This window comes from Colletotrichum lupini, chromosome 10 (genome assembly GCF_023278565.1).
Source record: "Colletotrichum lupini chromosome 10, complete sequence".
Taxonomy (NCBI): domain Eukaryota; kingdom Fungi; phylum Ascomycota; class Sordariomycetes; order Glomerellales; family Glomerellaceae; genus Colletotrichum; species Colletotrichum lupini.
The window spans coordinates 1,385,847-1,404,742 of record NC_064673.1 but is presented as its reverse complement, the minus strand read 5'-3'; the positions used below and the strand labels follow the sequence as shown (position 1 = coordinate 1,404,742).

Below are 18,896 nucleotides of genomic sequence, written 5' to 3'. Positions count from 1 at the left end.
AGTTTAAGATTAGTTTAGAATTAGGTTAGCTGGACCTACTTTTTTTTACGGACTAATCAAAAGAGCGCTCAGGTCACGTCCCTTTTCCTTGGTCAGGTCAGGTAACCGGGGGGGCCACAGGTCAGTTTACCTGTGTTCACTCCCAGGTTGCCTAGAAATGACCTGATAATGCATCGTTCAGTGAGCCTGGCAAGAGCGCCCGTCTGTCGTTTGGAGCCAACTTTCCTCGTGGATGGATACCTTACAGTCCGTCATATCGCTCGCTCTGTCCTTCGTCCCAATTGTATACATCGCTATTACCCAAAATTATCCTGGTAAGCTTTTGCTGCCTCACCTTTTCCGTCTTCATCACCAGCCGCGTCCGCATATGCAAAAGCTTTAGCACTCCAGCAAGGAGGGCCCAGATCAGAACACAGGCCAAAAGGCAACTAGCAAAATGATGTGCAAGTCTACCAACGGCTGGGGGCCTGTTTATTCTTCAACGTTCTCCACCGGCGCCCCACCGAGGCAGAAATCCGTACCGGACGGCTATCGACAGCACGTGGCATCGCATCGCAGCCTGCAACTTGCATCCATCGTCTGCTGCCTGACCATTGGCAACCGGCTTCCCCCTTTTACAAGCTCACGAGGTGCCCTATTGCAACCATGAGAAATACGGCCCTGGTCTTGACTGCTTTTGTCCATCTCGTCGCCTATTCTGACAGAGACAAAAGTATGATTCCCCAGTCCTGCTTCATTCGATGTTTCTCGTTAGCGCCGTGAGTTGAGACATTGTTCTTCGGGGTCGGACTCTTGCCCTTGGCTTAAAACGCAGACAAACTTTCTTCTGCCCGACCACCCATTCACACTCTATCTTGTCCCTTTTCCCCAGTATCCGTACGGATACAGTACACACCCACACACACTCTCTCTGTCTCTGTGGCGATTAGCTTTAGGGCTCCCCTTCCTTTGACGATGTTGGCTGCAACCGGATCCGGGATCGGTTTGACAAACAGGACGTGACACGGTGACAGATGCGAACCATTCCCTTGTTTAACATTACAATCGTTCCATCCATTCCGCCCCCATCTTTGCTTTCCCCAGCATCCGACCAATCCCCTCTTGCGTCTTTGCAAACTCTCCAACTCTGTATTCAAACGGCTATTCTTAACACGCTACTGCGTACTGTGAGGTCAGAGGAAGGAATTACTAACAACATAACACGGACATTCTTCAAGTCCATGCCCATCCCTTCCACTCATCCAATCGGCCACGTCGCGGGCCCTCCCCCCTTTGACTAGCATCCCCCTGCCATTTGCCTGCCCTGCCGAGCCCCTGTCACCCAACTTCAGCCCCTCGCCCCATTGCAGAGGTCTTGTAAGAACGGATCAGGCGGAATATATGTGTGGTATGCATGTCTGTGGCCCTCGGGCGTTTCCCTTTAAACTCTCCTACGCCCTTCACGCCCCGCGCAGTTGAGATCGAGTCGCCCAAATCTTAGCCGAGCCTGTGGTTATCCAACAAATTTCAGCCACGATCGCGTTGACTCTCGATACTCGAACGTCAGAAATTCCCGGTTCAAAGACACACCAGCTACGGACTTAAGCGACGACATACGCCTCGACGACGGAAGGACACGAAGTTGCGGATTGGAGAAAGGAATTGGGGAGTTATCGAGAGCTGCCCAGCACACGGATTAAGGCACTCCACAATGGCATCTGGGCGGACGACGGCGACATAGACCGGGCAACATTGCCATTGCGACGACTTTTCCATCAAACTCTTGCTTTCAACAACGCTACTTTCCCAAGATGGACGAAATGTTACCGCCGCCGATGACTCCGTCCACGGAACGGATTCATCGGCGGACGAATGGAGGCAACAAGGCCTTTCACAACTTTGCAAACGACTACTCTCACATTACAGACCCCTCGTTAAGGAGGCGATTAGCACTGAGCGAAATTGACAAGGTTCCTTTTGGCTTGTACCGTTAGTCTGCACCGAACCTTTTGCGCTTTGCGCTTCTCAACCAAGACTGACATCAAACCGCAGATGTAAGGGCTATTCTGGTTGCGGGTGTTGGTTTCTTCCTCGACTCGTACGACATCTTTGCCATCAACCTCATCACTACCCTCCTCGGCGTAGTGTTTTGGCAAGGGCCTCCTGAATCGAGTGCGCATGGTTATGGCGGTAACAACGGCGAACTGCCGGGGCCGGTAAACTCGGCTCTCAAGGCTTCAACCAGTGCTGGAATCATTGTTGGCCAAATTGTGTTCGGCTGGTTGGCCGACGTCTTTGGCAGAAGAAGGATGTATGGTGTGGAACTTGGAATCATCATCTTGGCGACGTTAAGCGCCGCGCTGGTCTCTCCGAGTCAATCGGTTAGCTTCACTGGACTGATGATTTTCTGGAGGGTTATCATGGTAAGTGCCTTGTATGTTGTTTTTGTTGTTCATATGCCATTGCTAACGACACCAAGGGCGTCGGCATTGGAGGTGATTATCCGCTCAGTTCAGTCATTACATCAGAGTAAGTCGGGTCTTAGGCCGTTAATTTCAAGAATTGGGATTGACGCGGTCCACAGGTTTGCGCCAACCCGATGGCGAGGAGCCATGATTGCGGCCGTATTCTCGATGCAAGGCATGGGTCAGCTCGGTGCAGCCGTCGTGGCTTTAGTCACTGCCGAAGCCTTCAAGGACTCCTACCTCGACGTCCACACTCTCGGCGACTGCCACGCACGATGCCAGCTTGCTGCCGACCGCTCATGGCGCATCATCGTCGGCATGGGCGCCGTGCCCGCCTGCATAGCATTGTACTACCGAATCACGATCCCAGAGACGCCCCGATACACCTTTGACGTGGAGCAAGACGTCGAGAAGGCCGATGCGGATATCCGAGCGTACATGGCGAGCAAGTCAAAAGGTGATTACGATACGGATTTACAGTTCAAGATGAAGAAGGAGACCGGTCCCGGTTACAACACTCCGGCGGCATCCTGGCCTGATGCCTGGGCATACTTCACGCAGTGGAAGCACTTTAAAATGCTTTTGGGCACTGCCTTTTCCTGGTTCTTCCTAGTGAGTCACACAACACTCGAAGAAATCACTCGGTCTAGGCATACTGATGTGCGGAACAGGATCTGGCTTTTTATGGTCTCGGGCTGAATAGCACCGTGGTGTTGCAAACCATTGGCTATGCCGACGGGGCCAACTTTTACAAGAGACTACACAACCAAGCCGTAGGGTTGATCATCTTGGCGTGCGCTGGTGCGATCCCTGGCTATTGGGTTTCTGTCTTCACCATCGACACCCTCGGCCGTAAACCCATCCAGATTATGGGCTTCTTTATGCTCACCGTCATTTTCTGCGTGCTCGGCTTCCTGCTCCATCAGTTGACCGATGCTGTCTTTCTCACTTTATACATCACTGGCCAGTTCTTCTTCAATTTTGGCCCCAACACTACCACATTTATCGTTCCTGGCGAATGTTTCCCGACCCGATACCGTTCTACTGGACACGGAATTTCTGCAGCGATGGGCAAAGTTGGTGCCATCTTGGCGCAGGTTATCAGCATCCCTTTGCTCGCGAAAGACGTTCCTGGCGACTGCCACGGCGACCACTGCGCGCCCTGGCTCGACCGTCTCCTGGAGCTGTTTGCACTATTCATGTTTCTAGGCATGCTGTCATCCTTACTCATCCCGGAGACCAAGGGCATGACCCTCGAAGAACTTGCCGGCGAGACACCAACATCCTACAACCGCGGTCGCAACGGCAGCATATCGCACTACCCACGCCCGCAATCGAAGTGGAATCCCTTCGGCGGTGGCCACCCCGCAGGATTCCACTACCCACGTACAAGCACCGTCAAAGCAGCACGTGTCGGTATCATGACGTCGCCCGACCTCCTAGCAGAGGAAGAGCGTAGAAGAAGGAGTCAGACCCGGTTCTGGCGCAAGAGGCGGAGAGAAAGGGGCGGCGGCGGCAGCGGCAGCAGCATTGGTGGTGGAACAGACGAGTACGCGATGAGCATACGAAACAGCGGTGTATCTTCCGCATACACTGGGAGAAACATGGGCGCCGCTGACGAGCAGATGCCTGCCGATCCCGCGGCTCCCGGCGTTTTTCCGACTTGGGGCGCCGGGTGGGGCCGGGTGGATCGCGGGGCGCAGCCGATGGAGAACGTCAAGTTACACGACGTGGGAAGCCTTCTGAGGCGGGATTCCCGCGCGTGATGGGAATACAAAAGGCAATTAGCGGGCGTACGGTTTTTTTTGGGTTAACCCTCCTGGATGGAGAACGGGGGATTTTCATGATGACGACCTTTCGCTGGATATGGATCTGTCTGGCTACCGTAGATAGTGTATGATTATAGCATCAAGACCGCCCACGCGGTGATTCAAGATTCGCTCTACAAGCATTATGAGGTGACTTTTGATCTTTATATCCTTCACTCATGTTCACGTTCATGCCATGATACGCTAGGAATTGCTTGGATTAGCTCCCTCTGAGGGACGTAAAAGTCGACTGAAATACACAACGCGAAACAGTCCAGCTGTTCGCCATCGCAATGCGCAACTTTATATACTTCGTCAAAGATCAAACCGGCCATGTACGGAAACCGCTTCCCCCAATCTCCAAATAACTTACCCTGACTTAATGGCCATACTTGGTCCTATCCTACATAACGCCCCATATAGCAGCAATCATCTCCAAACTCGCCTTCGCACCTACGAAAACCACAACCTTCTGTTTCAACCCCTTGTCATCCGCAGAAAGCGTCACAGCCGTACTCGCACCACCATCACCCCCCATCGTCATCGCCGGTGTGCGAAGGGGACCCTCAGTCACTCAATGCTGCAGCCTCTGTCGGACGATAGGGTAGCGCTCGATGGCGGAGCCGAGGGCCTTCCCGATGTAGCCGCAGGCTTTGGCCTTGCGGTGGGTGACGCATTCGGAGTGGAGGTAGATTGCTGGGCCCGAGGAGGGTGCTTCGTTGGCGGGAGTGCGGTGGTAGGTGCTGCTGTGGCTGCTGCGATGACAATGGATGTGGTGATGTTCGCGGTGCTCGGGGTGACCACAGTGATTGTGGCGGCGGTCGTTGGTGGCGTGGGCTGCGTGGTGTAGTGTGCGTGATTTGGTGGTGGTAATATCTGTCTAGGTTGCTTGGTCCGGTGTCTGTTCGTGATGAGGTTTGAAACAAGAGGTTTGACCAGTTTACTCGAAGCCTCGAGGATTGATACGCGATCAAGGATGGAGTCATGGACCGACTGTAGCAGTGAATCATGTCCTCATGTGGAATATATTGACATCTTATGTGTTGTCCAATATCCAAAGTCACAAGACGTGGTCTGCTAATTTGAGCTCATGGAGTACAACGAGCTGTAATAATCGTTTACTTCATTTTGAGATCGAGGTATTCATTTCAGTGAACTAACGTACACTTATATGGCTTTCGCGTGGGGAACACAGTTTGAGCAAAACAGCCAGTCCAAGAAGTAGACTTGGGTAGCTAGCGATTTTATAAAGACATGCTGAGCTATGAGACAATCAAGAGCCGACACTTAAGTCGGAAATTCAATGATATTCATGCTCAGATTCCTTTACATCGTATTGACCGCCTAGTCTCATGGAAGACAGTCCAGCCGATAGGAAACTGAAGACCAGCTTTGAGCATGAAGTAGCCACTAGCTTCCCCCTTCTTGTCTAGAACATCCCGAAAGTCCTTTCAGACAGATCGAGGCATGTCAAAAGTGTTAAAGTCATCGTTGATACATCGCAACAAGGAGCTTCTTCCAGTTGTCTTGTTGATGAACTTCCCCTTTTGTGTGGACTGAGTTGCCATTGCATGGTCACCAGGACAATTGAATTGTTTCTTGAGTGTCGAGATTCTCCCAGTGGGTCCATAAAATAGGAGGGATCTGCTGCGTTCGAAGTGAAGGTGAATTCCCAGAGCATCTCAGACGCGTCCGACTTTGTCAACAGTCCCAGCAACCACACAACAACCTACCCTACTTTTTCCCAATTTTTCATCCCTCACTGCACAAGGACAAGCTTCCATCTGCAAACACTTTTCAACCTTATTTTCGTCCTTTGCCTGTGTCTTCCACACACACTTTGCGAAATCTTTCACCCTCACGCTTCCACCACCACAACAAAGCATCTGGACAAACACACACTCACCAAATCACAGTCGTCTTTCCGGTACAACCCCTCTAACTAGCATTAAATCTGCATTGATGCATTCAGACTAAAACAAAGCTAACCATGCAGTACTACAGTGAACTGGAATTGCAGGGCGCCATGATTGCCATCGCAGGCCTAGGCCAGCTCTCAGCCTCACAGCAGCGCATGTGCGACGACCTCCTGCAGGCCCTCATCCCGCGCAATTACCCCGTCGACCCCGAAACTCTCGACAACGTCCGCTGTGAATTCTGGAACCGCGTCTTCGCCAAGGGCTGGACGACGAACAAGGAAAATAGGGCCCCGGGCCAGCTCCCCAAGCGCACCAACGACGAGGCCTCCCTTACCATCGGCACCCTCAACCAAGATGTGCCCAAGAACGGCAGCGTCCCGGGATACCGCCGCGCCGGCCAATCTGTCCTGCTGAAGGTCAGCATGAAGGTCGGCGATCGCTGGGAGGACGTCGATGCCAGTTTCTTCTGGGTCGATCAGCAGGGTCACCGCGGCTCCGAGCTCTCTAACGCTTCGATCGATATCGAGGGCGACCTCACTCTCGAGGAGGCCTCGGTCGAGGTCGGAATGCACTACGACACCAACGAGAAGGAGCGCGTCGGCGGCTGGAACTGGGACAAAATCGTCTACTGGGGCCGCCTGCGTCTCCTCAACTTGGCTCTGCAGCTTAGAGTCGCCAACACCGAGGATACGAGTGAACTGAAGCAGGTTCGGCTGGTCGAGGAGCATTGGTTGGAGAAGGAGGAGCTTCGAAAAAACTTCTTGGTCCACGAGCAGCTTTTGAGGGGTGATTAAAGGGAGATGAAAGGACTGATTGATACCCGGATTATGGATGGAGGCTGGCTTTGCTTTGTTTGGGCCACATGGAAAGGAATGATCGTAAAAGCATAGCATGAACTCTTGATTTCGCCAGAACGCCTCAATACACGTACCCGGAGGTGTTTTCATTCGTGTTTCTACTGCAAGTACTTATCTAATGATGTAGTTCGTAAGATGGCTCCATTTGACGGAGCTCTTTTTCGATATCGGCCTAACATGATGAATTCATATGGAAGATGCGTTCGACTTTTTGCTCCTGGACAAAATCCTAAATATTTCATCTTTTATTCCATTGAGCCTGCTGTTCCTTCATTTCCATTTCAAACATCAGCAAACCTGCCTTCCTGACTTCCAACTTTGGATCACATCAAAGCAACACGCTTGTTAGGCGCTGGGACTGGTCGCGCAAGGGGCAAAGGCTTGATAAGGCGCTTTCACGACGCACCAAGTACTCTATATATAGTATGGACTATCTCTTCCCTTCTTCTTTGAGTTTTACTTCTTCAAGTGGAACTCCCTAAGATGGCGTATATCATGCGACCATGGTCTTTATCTGATAGATTGGATAATGGAACTCGTTGTTCACCCAGGGATTCTTTGATTCACCCAGGTTTTCACACCATAAAAGCTCTCATTTCATTCTTCTCTTCCCATGTCTGATCATACAAACTCACGAAGAAGAATTCATTCAAATTTTCTGCCCTCCAACTTGAATAACTTTCAAACTTTTGCCAGTCAAACTCCATTGCTTTCTAACTCAACGTCAATATCACACGTCGGACGCAAGCAAGAATCTTCTACCAACGGATCTGAAGTCTTGGACTTTGGCGCCCGATTTGTTTTCGCTGAGAGGAACATCACCTGCTACTTCTCATCACAACACCTCTTGATTTCATCATGGCTTCCCCGGAACCACCTCGGTTCGCTGTCTCTGGGGCCCACCAACTCGACGATGTGGGAAAGAGGATTTTCGACAGCCTCATTGCTTGTGTGCTAATCTTTAACGACCCCCGACCACCGAACCTCGAGCTAACCATTGGAGGTTTCAGACCGATGCCAGAGATTGATAATAGTATCCGCGACAACTTCTAGAAGAGAGTCTTTGCTAGTGGCTGGGCCACTGACAAGCCCAATGTTTTGGAGCCTAGGTCGAATATGCAGGGAGAATTTCCTCGCCGCATGATCAAGCACGCCATTGTTAGCGAGTTATCAGATACCATAGAGTATAACGAAACAAAGTCCACGTATCAGAGCACTGCTATTCTCGTGGCAGCCAAACCGGATATCCAGAACGACTTAGTAGACTTTATATACTCTTACCAAACAGCGCTTATACCCATATAAACAAATTAAATATAAGGTTCGTATTTAATTATTTAGCTTATTTCTCGTGCTATATTTAATTATTTAATAATTAATTAATAAATTTAACTAATTTCTTAATTAGGAATTAAATAAAGCTATTATAAAAGTCCTTATAATACTAACTTATAAACTTTACCTCGATTAGCTTTTTTAATTAAAAAATTAACCTCTTACTTTTATAATACTACCGTAAAGCTAGTTCTTAAGATATTAAACCTCCTCTAGTATAGAGGATTTTATTAATAATTATTATAAAATTAAAATTAACTTTATAAAGCTAAATATCCTCTCGTAGTTTATTATTATTATAGAGATCTTAAAGATATTAAGTATAAGCTTACTTAACGTTAAATAGGTTAGCTAATAATTAATTTATTATTAAATTAAGTTAAGGACCGGCTAAGGGATAATTTATAAATAATATTAATTAAGCTTAGGTACGTAGTTAATTACTACGTTTATTATTCAAAATATTAATTATTATTAATATTACGAGTCTTTTATAATACTTTTTAAAATCGTAAGGGTATTAAAAATAGCTTATAACTATCGTAATAAAAAAAGAGGACTTAGATAATAAAGAAAAAGAGGACTTACTATCTCGTTTATATACTATTTTTATTAATAATTATAGAGTCCCTTTTTTATATTAAATAGTTAATAGCTCTACTTAGGTATATCCTACCTCTTCTCTAACTATTTTAATCCTTACTTAGAGTAAAAAATAATTATTATAGTATGTGGTGGTTTTTTTTCCGGCTTTATAAGTACAAAAGATCGACTTTAACGGGATCACGCTTTTAAGGGAAATTACACGATATAATATACTTTTTAACTATATAATACGCACAATGTATTCTAAGTACGCACTTAACATAATATAGTGATTTTAATACGAAAACTACTATTTAATTCGGGATAGGTAAGCTGCCCTCTTTGGCAGCGGCGCCGGTTAGAAAGGTCGATAGTAGAGGTTAGCCGTAATAGTTAGCTATAATAGTCAGCTATTATAGTCGGCCGTAATAGTTAGAGGCGGCCCTTAACTATAGAGGTTCTAAACTTTAATAGTAACGTAGAGGTTTCTAGAGAAAGGGCTAAATAGGCTAATATTTACTACTTTTTATACTAGAGCTCGTAAAGATTCTTTTTATCCTTATCGCTTTTAATATTACCTAAAGCTGCTCTCTATTTAAACTAAATAAATCTACTAAACAAATCTACTAAACAAACCTATTAATATATAAACTACTACCTAAATAGCTAGTTAAATAACTAGTTAAGAGGTTGGCTAGTTAAAATACTACCTTGACGAGAACCTATTCTAAAGATGCCCGTTAATAAGTTTACCCCTCTTAGGCTAGGCGCCCTCTTCGGCTAGCTTAACGCTATAGTTATCGTAATTAACGTAAGTATACTTAAGAAATAGTAAAGTACTTTTTAATAGTACGGAATTTAGCTAAGTAATATTATAAGTACTATAAATAGCCGGGCTAGTACGGATATTAAGATCTAGTATATTAACGCCGGCTTAGTTATAATAGCTATAATAAACGGGCCGGAAGTATATAGGGTTAGGGTAATAAGCTAGCGCCTTAAATAGCTCTTACGGGACCCCTTAAGTAACGATAATACTTATATAAAAGAATAGATTATACTAGACTTAATTACTTACGTAGGCTAGTACTAAGAGGTCCTATGCGCGTTAGAGTAAGTAAAGCTCGCCTTATAAGCGGGCGGCGGAAGGTTAGGAGTTTTAATTAGTAGTTAGGTATAGAGCGTAATATACCTAGTTTTCTTTAATACGTAATATACGGTACGGCCCCGGCGGATTGCTCCGTCGGGGGGAATTATTATAGTATAAAGTAGAGAGTTACTTAACTTAGTATAATACTTATTAAGGACCTACTAAGTATTAATAACTAATAATTAAAAATATCCTTACGAGTTAAAATTATTATTAAGAAGTAGCTCTACCCGCTCCCTAAATATATACTTAGATTAAATATAATAAGGGATATTACTTAAAGTTAGAGGTTAAAAAAGAAGTTAAAATATAAATTAATAACGAGCTAATTACTAACGAGGTAATATTATTTATATTAACTATAATTACGATACTACGATTTAAAAAGCTATAAGATCTATTTCTTTTTTAAAAGGTTTATTATATAATTTCTTTTACTCCTCGAGACGGTTAATAAAGTACTCGAGACTTATTATTACTTTTTATAAATAGCTATAACTATCTCTTTTACCCTAGCCCTAGTATCTTATTATTTAAAAGTAAAGTAGCTTAAGTACTACCTTTAGCTTAGTTAATAGCTACTAATTATTATTATTAAGAACGTTTTTAATAAGGATCTGTTACTTTAAATCTTTATAAGCTTAATTAGTTATTAAGAAGGTATAAATCTACTTTCTTTTTTATAAAAAGCGCTATATTATGAAGTATATCGAATTTTATTTTATATCGTTATTAAGCGTTAATATAAGCTCTTACGACGACTCCTTAAAGAGAGTAAATATATTATTCTTATTAGTTTTATTACTAACCTCGAGGAAGGCCTTATATTATTAAAGCGACGAGTGAATAAATTTAATAACGTTCCGAAGCTTATTAATAGGGCCCCTTATACGCTAAAAGTTAAGATCTTTTTAAAGTTACTTAGTATTAATTAATATATCTAATTCTTATTTAAATTATAATAGATTCGGGATGCGGCTAGTAATAAGACGCTAATAACTTAGTAACTAGTATACGGATCGTATTATAAAAGAACTTTTTAAAAAATAGAGCCCTTATAAAAGACTTTATAAGCTTTAGTTTTATAATATATTTATACTTATATTATAACCTTACTAATTAAGTATTTATAGCTTAATCTCTTATAATTCTAAAACTTCTATTTTTATAAAATAATTAGTATAAGTAATAATAAATTACGGAAACGAACGGAACGTTAATAAAATAATACTTAATTATTAATAAAAAGCTATTAGCGCTAATAAGCTATAGCTATTTAGAGTTAATTACTTAACCCTATTCTATTTAGGAAAATAAGCTTATTATAGGGTAAGTCCTACCCGAATACTAGTATTTATAAAAGAGCTAAATAAAAAAAATAATCGGGGTAAATTACTCTTATAGACTAGTTATTTTATTAATACTTTAAAGACCTTATTTATTATAAACAGGGCGTTTATTAATAACCGATTATTAAATATACGAGGTTAAAGCGTATATAAAGGCGCGGGTAGTATTAAAATAGCTAGTTTAATAAACCTTATAAGCCTAATAATAACCTACTTCTATAAGATAATAGAAATAATAATTAAAAATTAAAACTAAGAATAGTATTAATACGAGGAGCTTATTTAATAACTTACTAAGTAGCCGGTAATACGTCTAAGTTAATAAGAATATAAAAAGCCTCCTTTTTATAACTATAAACTAATTAAAAAAGAGTTTATAAGTACCTAAGTAGTAAATTAGATTATTATTATAAAAATAAATAATAAGCTTTGCGCAGAAAGTATTATAAAATAGTATATTAAATAGGCCCTATTTAAAATATCCTTATTATTATAAACGTAATAGTATAATTATAAAAAGAGCCTTTAGGATCCCCTCTCTTAGGGCGACTTCTTAGCGTTTATTTATTAATAATATATAAACCTTAAGACTTAAAAATAAGAATATTATAAAGAGCTAAGGATAAAAAGGCTAAAAGAGGGCTAAACCCCTACTTAGTTCCTTACTAAGTAATTAGTAATTTATTATAACCTAAGTATAAAAAATATAGAGAATTTAAAAATAGAGGTATATTAGTTCTTTTTTAAACTACTATCTTAGTTATAGGACGATTTAATTTATTATAAGGTCTTAATTAAGAGAGTATATAATATAACTTACGAAGTTAATAAACTATAGTTATTAAATTAATAAAAGGGTAATAACTAGTTATAAAAGGATAATAAAAAGAGATTATATCCGTTATTAAAATAACTACGTTAAATATCCCCTTTTTATAAAAAAAAGAGTAAAGAGAGCTCTAAAAAGCTAGGCTCTAGGGACTCGCTAAGAATAATATTATAAAAGCTATATAATAAAAATACTCGCACCGAGCTATTATAAAAGCGTCGTAATAACAATATTAAGTACTTTACGTATAATAAAATAGGCTATATATTTAATAAGTACCAAAAGAATAAGTCGAGAGGTAGGGGCGATAATAAGCTAATATACCTCTAATTAAAACTAACGTTAATAACTATTTAATAAGTTATTACTAAGCTAAGAGTTATAGAGGTTAACTTATTAAAAAATAAGTAAGTATAGGTAATATACTTAATATATTTATACTAAGTATTAAAAAAATATTAATAAGAATAATTATAAAGGGTAGGGTAATAGTTCTATAAGGTATTACTAAAAGGCTAATAAAAGTTAATATAAATATATATTCTAAAATAAATATTATTAATACTAGGCTCGTAACCTACTTAGGGTTAACCCTAGCTACTATTATAGCTCTCTTATTAAGGGATTTTTAGAATAAAGCCGTAGGCTAAGGGAAAGCTTATTAGTTAACGCTCTTCCTTATTAATTACTATAAGTAGCTAAAAAAGATTTAGTAACTATTTATTATAGTTAATAGGAATAAAAAAATAGTAAATCTTTTATTATTACGATTATTAATAAGCTAAGAGGGTATTTATATTAATATAGTAACGAATATATAGTTATATAAGCCTATTTTAGTTACTAAACTAAAGGTAATAGCTCGTAATATTATTAAGAATTATAAAAGGGCGTATATATTATATATTACTATTATAAAAAGTATTATAGGGGTAATAGAGACTAAACTACGAGGGGGTTTATTATTAGAACTTTAATTAGAAATAGAGATATTTAATAAGTAATTAGTAAAGGGACCGTAGTTATATAGCGGGGTAAAATACTCTATTAACTTAGTTCTAAGTACTAAACTATTATATAGTCCTATTTATTTATTAAATAAGAAATAATTTAATAAGCTTTGTATATATATTACTAAGAACTTAGTAAATAGTTATATTATACTTTTAGTTAGTAAGGTTAAAGTACCGATCCTCTTTATATTAAAAAAGGATAGTATACTATGCTTTTATATAAACTACTATGGGCTAAATAAAGTAATTATAAAGAATTAATACTTATTACTACTTATTAATAAGCTCCTAAATAAGCTTTATAAAGCGAAATAGATCTTAAAAATAGATATTAAAAATACTTATTACTATATTTAAATTAAAAAAAAAAACTAATAAAAAATAGTATTCCGGAGCTAATATAGTTATTTCGAGTATATTATTATACTTTTTAAGCTAACGAACGTACTTATAACGTTCTAAATATATATTTACCGAGCGCTTACTAACTTATTAAATACTTATTATATAGTATATATAAACGATTTAATAATTTACTTAATAATAAAGGAGTAGTATATAGAGGATATTAAAAAGGTCCTCTAATATTTATATATATATAGGCTTTTTACTAAACTATTAAAGTACTCGTTTTATTAAAAAAGGGTCGAGTTTTTAAATTATATTATTATATTAAAAAGAATCGAGATTAACTCGTTATAAGTATAAACGATTACTAACTAGAAGGCGCTAGAGTTTATTAAGGATATTTAAGTATTCTTAGGGTTCTATAACTTTTATTAAAAGTTTATTATTAAATACTCGGGTATCGTTATATTAATAATAGTATTATTAAAAATAAAAAAGGGGTAAATAAGGGACTTTTAGTAGACTAAAGAAGTAAACGAGGCGTTTAATTAGCTAAAGGTTACTTTTATTTCGGTAACCGTACTTACGTACTAGAACTTATAACGTATTATATAAATAAAAACTAACGCTTTAATTAAAGCTATTACGGTAATTTTATTATAATAAGCTAATAGAGAATAGTAACTTATTACTTATTAATTATAAAAGCTTATAAATACGAAGTAATAATAGGCTATAAGCTAATAAAAACTACTTGCTATAATAAAAGTACTAGAGTATTAAGCTTATTACTTCTAGGGCCTTTTATAAAAGTTTATAATTTTAATAAATTACTAAGTACTTAAAGGAGTAATTAGTATATTAGCGCGGGACCTTTAGAAAAAGCTCGCGAAATAAGTATATAAACTATTAATATTCAATTTTAATTTAAAACACTAGCTAGGGAAAACGAACTTAGTAAATAGTCTATTTAGAAAGCTAAACTATATAAAAAGAGAAGTACTTTATAAAAACGTCCTCCTTATACTAGCTTAGAAGTTATATTTTATTAACGAACTACTACTTAACGTTTAATAAAACATAATTAGCCTAAAAAAATAAAATAATATTATTAAAGTATATATTTAAGTAGTTAAGGCCTCTTTTTATAATCCTAGCTAGATATTAGCTAGCTCTAAGAATAAGGAATCCCTTCTTTTATATTAGTAGCGTATTATAGGGCGTATTAATAAAATAATAATAATTATTATTATAATAACTCGAGGTAAGAAAATAAAAGAGTTATTAGCGAACGCTTATTAATAATCTAATAAAAATAAAAAGGAGTTAAATAAAGCTAGGGTTATTATATTAAAATAATACATTCTATGCCCCATTATAAAGGAGCTTATAAGGGGTAAAATAGTATTTATTTCTTATTTTTTATTAAAAATTAAAGAACTTATTAAAAGATTATAAGCTAAAAACGAGTTTTATATATTATAATTAATAAGAGTTCGTACTACGGCTAATAAGCTAAGAGTATATTTACTTAATAAATAAAGTATATTATTTTTTAAAAAAAGACTTATTATTCCTTAAGTAAAGTCTTTTTAAATAAAGATTTTTTATTAATATTATAATAACTATAGGGTAGGTTATATAGGAGCTATAAAAACTCTAGAGCTAATTTAAAAAAAGTTTTACTAAGAAAATATTTAATAAAATATCTAAGAATACGTTAAGAACTATAAGTATTATTTAGAAATTATAACCCTAAAATATAAGCTATATAGGTAGCTATAGTTATTATTACTAACTTTATATCTATTTTAAAAAATATTTATAAACTTTATTACGGGGCTATTACTAAGCGCTTATAATAACGGCGCAAAGTATAATAATATTTTAGTTATTATTTATTATATAATAAAGTTCGCAAAGTTCTTATTTATTATTAAAATACTTAACGTAATATAAATAGTAAATATCTTATATTAAGAGGTTAAATATAAGTTTAGTATACTTAAAGTATTATTATAGATAGAGATAAGCTCTTTATAAGCGTATTTTAAAAAGAGTTCGCTAAGGAATAGGTAATATATTATTAACTATTTACTACGTATTACTTATAAATAAACGGCTAAATAGAGCGAACTTATTAAATATTAAAAAAGTATTTAAGGATTTATACTAAGGGCTTACTAAATAAGTAAATAACGTAGCTAAAAAAGGCTAAGTTTATATATAATAATAGTTAATACTTTATTATAGAAATATCCCTATATATAGTACTATATAGTTACTACTTTAAATACGTTAAATATATACTTAATTATAAGGCTATAATTTAGGGGGTTTAAGAAAGGGTTTAAAAGATTAGGGAGATTAGGGCCTAGGTTATACGAGTATAAACATAAGCCTCTAAGAGCTAAGTAGCTTATTATAATAAAAGATATACCCTAAAGGAGTTTAATTATAAAAAGGTCGTTAGCTTATTAATAAAGAATATATAATTTAAAAATAATAAACTAGCGCTAAAATATATTAAAATAATAATAATTAAAAAAGTAAGGAAATAGGCTTATTAAGTATATTTATTAAAGTAGTATTAGAAAATATATAATATTTTCTTAATTTCTTAGCTTAAGTTATAGGGAAATTACTAAACGGTTAGTAACTAAATAATAAATCTCTTAGAGTTAAAAGATAAGTAAGACGTTTAAGAAGTTAAAAAAATCGTTATAATATAAAATAAGGGAGGAAACTTATGATATTTTATTAAATAAGCTAAGTAGCTTACTAAGTATAATATATAAGAGCTTATTAAGTATTTTAAAAGAGTAATAAAAGTAGTTAATAAATTCGAACGCTATAAAAAAAAGGTATATATAAAATAAAATAATAAACGTTAAGTTCGTAATAAAAAGTTATTAAAAATAAGTTAATTAATAATATATTATAAAACCCTTTTTATTTAGCCTAGCGCAATCCTTAAAAAAAAAATATAATATTATAATTCTTAGTAATACGTTATTAAGAGATTATTAAGATCTAGCTACGTAGGGGGAATAACTTACGTAATACTAATAGTAATAGTAATAACTCTAGCGTATATTTCTAAAGCTTAATAATTAGTAATAGTAGTCCGCTTAGTAAATAAGAAGTAAAAAGGCTTTATATACGTACTTAGCTAATTATTTAAAATAAAGCTATTAACTTTATTAATATTATAATAAATAAAAAGGAAGTAGTTAAAGTTACGTAAAGTATTATATATATTAATAATAATAGTTTATAACGCGTTCGCTACTTAGTTATTATTAAAAGCTACAATAAGAAGTATAATAAGAGTTATAATAAGAAGTATAATAAGAAGTATAACGGGAGCTATAATAAGAAGTATAATAAGAGCTATAATAAGAAGTATAACGGGAGTTATAATAAGAAGTAAAGTAAGAAGTAAAATAGGGAGTATAACGTTATTATTATTAATAATAAATTAGGAACGGGGGACGTTATTTAAAATAACGCTCTCGTAATCCTAATTAAGCTAAGGGACTTTAATAATATTAATATTTATAAAGAACTTATTAATATTAAACTACTTATTATAACCTATAGTTTTAACTTTAGTATAAGTAATAGCTTTATTAAGCTATTATAAAGCTTTTATTTAGAGTAGGAGGAGCGTAATACTAACCTTATTAAGATCTAAAATGATATAACTAAGGGCTAGGGTACTTTTATTAATATTAAAAAGAGCATTATAAATAAGGGTTAATAAGTTATTAATATTAAAATAGCGGCGCTTATTATAATATTAAAAAAGAGAATTTTTTAAATCGTTACTAAGCTCTTTAGATTTAGTATCCTCGTACTAAGACTTATTAAACTTAAACCTAAAGTTATCCTACTTATTATTATTATTAAAAATATAATTAGTAATAAGAGTACGCTTCTTAATAAGAGTCCGAGTTTTAAGATTATAGGAAATAGGGGTAGTATTATATATAATAATAATATAAATAAGTACTTTATTTATTAAGAACTTAATAACGCGTTTATAAAAAATAAAGAAAGTAAAAAACTCTTAAATATATATAATAATAATACTTTTAGGAGTCTTTTTATAATACTAAACTAAAGCGTCGAGGTTATTTTATAAAGTAGTTATATAGTTATTATTATAAAAATAAGCCGGCTAGAAGTAACTAAAATAGGAAATAATTTTAGTCTTATTATTAATATTAAAGATACTAACTTGAAAAGAGAAATTTAAGTTAATAAAAAGAAGATTTATTAAATAATTATTAATAACTTATTATAATTAAGATTAATAAGTTTAAATACTCGCGGTTAGTAACGAGCTCTTAAAGAGTAGCCTATTTAAAATAAACCTTTTTTATCTTATTACTTATTAACGAGTTAATAATATAAGTAATAACTTTTTTTTATATATTAATAATATAGCTAAAAATATAAAAAACGCAGCTGCGCTTATAAGAATTAAAGCTACCCTACTCCTTAATATTATAAAACTTTATAAGGGTATTTTAAATAAACTAAGCGGCGCTATATAGCTCCTCGGGAACCTAAGAGATATTATTAATTAATATTTTAATAACGGATTAATAAGGACTTAACGACTTATAATAGAATACTTCTTTTTATTAATTTAATAAATAATATATTTAATAATATAAGTATTAGTAATATAAACGAGCTCGTTAATATTATAATATAAGCTAGCTAAGCAATATATATAGGGAGTATTATTATAAAAACCATAGAAGCCCTTCTTAGGATTATACTTTATATTAAGTATATTCTAAATATATAAAATAGTAAATATTTTAGTAAATACTTGACGATAGTATAGTAAGAGAGTTATAATTAGGAAACGATACGGAATTAGAATATTATAAAAAGAAAAGTATAGTTATATAAAAAAGAATTCGTAGAACGGTTACTAAATAAAAAGAGGGAAGAAAAAATAAATACGTAATTAATAACGGGGGAAAAATCTTTTATTATACTTAATAGCTTAGTAATAATAATAACCGCGAGGTTAAGTAGGCTCTTATATATTATAATAATTAGAATACTTTATTATAAATATATATTACTAACTTAATAACTAGTCGGCGCGCTATTATTAAATAATAATAATAAAATATCTATTAAATAAGGAAATAGGAGTAATACCTTATTCCTAAATAAGAAAGGATATTATTAACGCCTTACGGAATTTATTATAAATAACGACGTTAATAGCTT

General features: G+C 35.9%; 4 protein-coding genes across 4 annotated transcripts; all 4 read left to right on the top strand.

Annotated features, from left to right (window-relative positions):
- Positions 1 to 1,790: 1,790 nt before the first annotated feature.
- On the top strand, positions 1,791 to 4,210 carry CLUP02_17628 (H+ symporter; the record flags this gene model as incomplete). The annotated part of the gene is made up of 5 exons (XM_049296536.1): positions 1,791 to 1,968; positions 2,032 to 2,402; positions 2,459 to 2,508; positions 2,564 to 3,056; positions 3,116 to 4,210. 5 exons carry the CDS (start codon positions 1,791 to 1,793, stop codon positions 4,208 to 4,210), a joined length of 2,187 nt encoding a protein of 728 aa, XP_049137760.1.
- A 619-nt stretch (positions 4,211 to 4,829) lies between these two features.
- CLUP02_17627 (uncharacterized protein) lies at positions 4,830 to 5,102 on the top strand (the record flags this gene model as incomplete). Its single annotated transcript, XM_049296535.1, has 1 exon — positions 4,830 to 5,102. The coding sequence occupies one exon, from the start codon at positions 4,830 to 4,832 to the stop codon at positions 5,100 to 5,102; it is 273 nt and encodes a 90-aa protein (XP_049137759.1).
- Positions 5,103 to 6,242: 1,140 nt separating this feature from the next.
- CLUP02_17626 (uncharacterized protein) lies at positions 6,243 to 6,965 on the top strand (the record flags this gene model as incomplete). Its single annotated transcript, XM_049296534.1, has 1 exon — positions 6,243 to 6,965. One exon carries the CDS (start codon positions 6,243 to 6,245, stop codon positions 6,963 to 6,965), a length of 723 nt encoding a protein of 240 aa, XP_049137758.1.
- Positions 6,966 to 6,998: 33 nt separating this feature from the next.
- On the top strand, positions 6,999 to 11,991 carry CLUP02_17625 (uncharacterized protein; the record flags this gene model as incomplete). The annotated part of the gene is made up of 6 exons (XM_049296533.1): positions 6,999 to 7,022; positions 7,084 to 7,135; positions 7,287 to 7,437; positions 7,668 to 7,977; positions 8,082 to 8,288; positions 11,977 to 11,991. 6 exons carry the CDS (start codon positions 6,999 to 7,001, stop codon positions 11,989 to 11,991), a joined length of 759 nt encoding a protein of 252 aa, XP_049137757.1.
- Between the last annotated feature and the right edge of the window lie 6,905 nt (positions 11,992 to 18,896).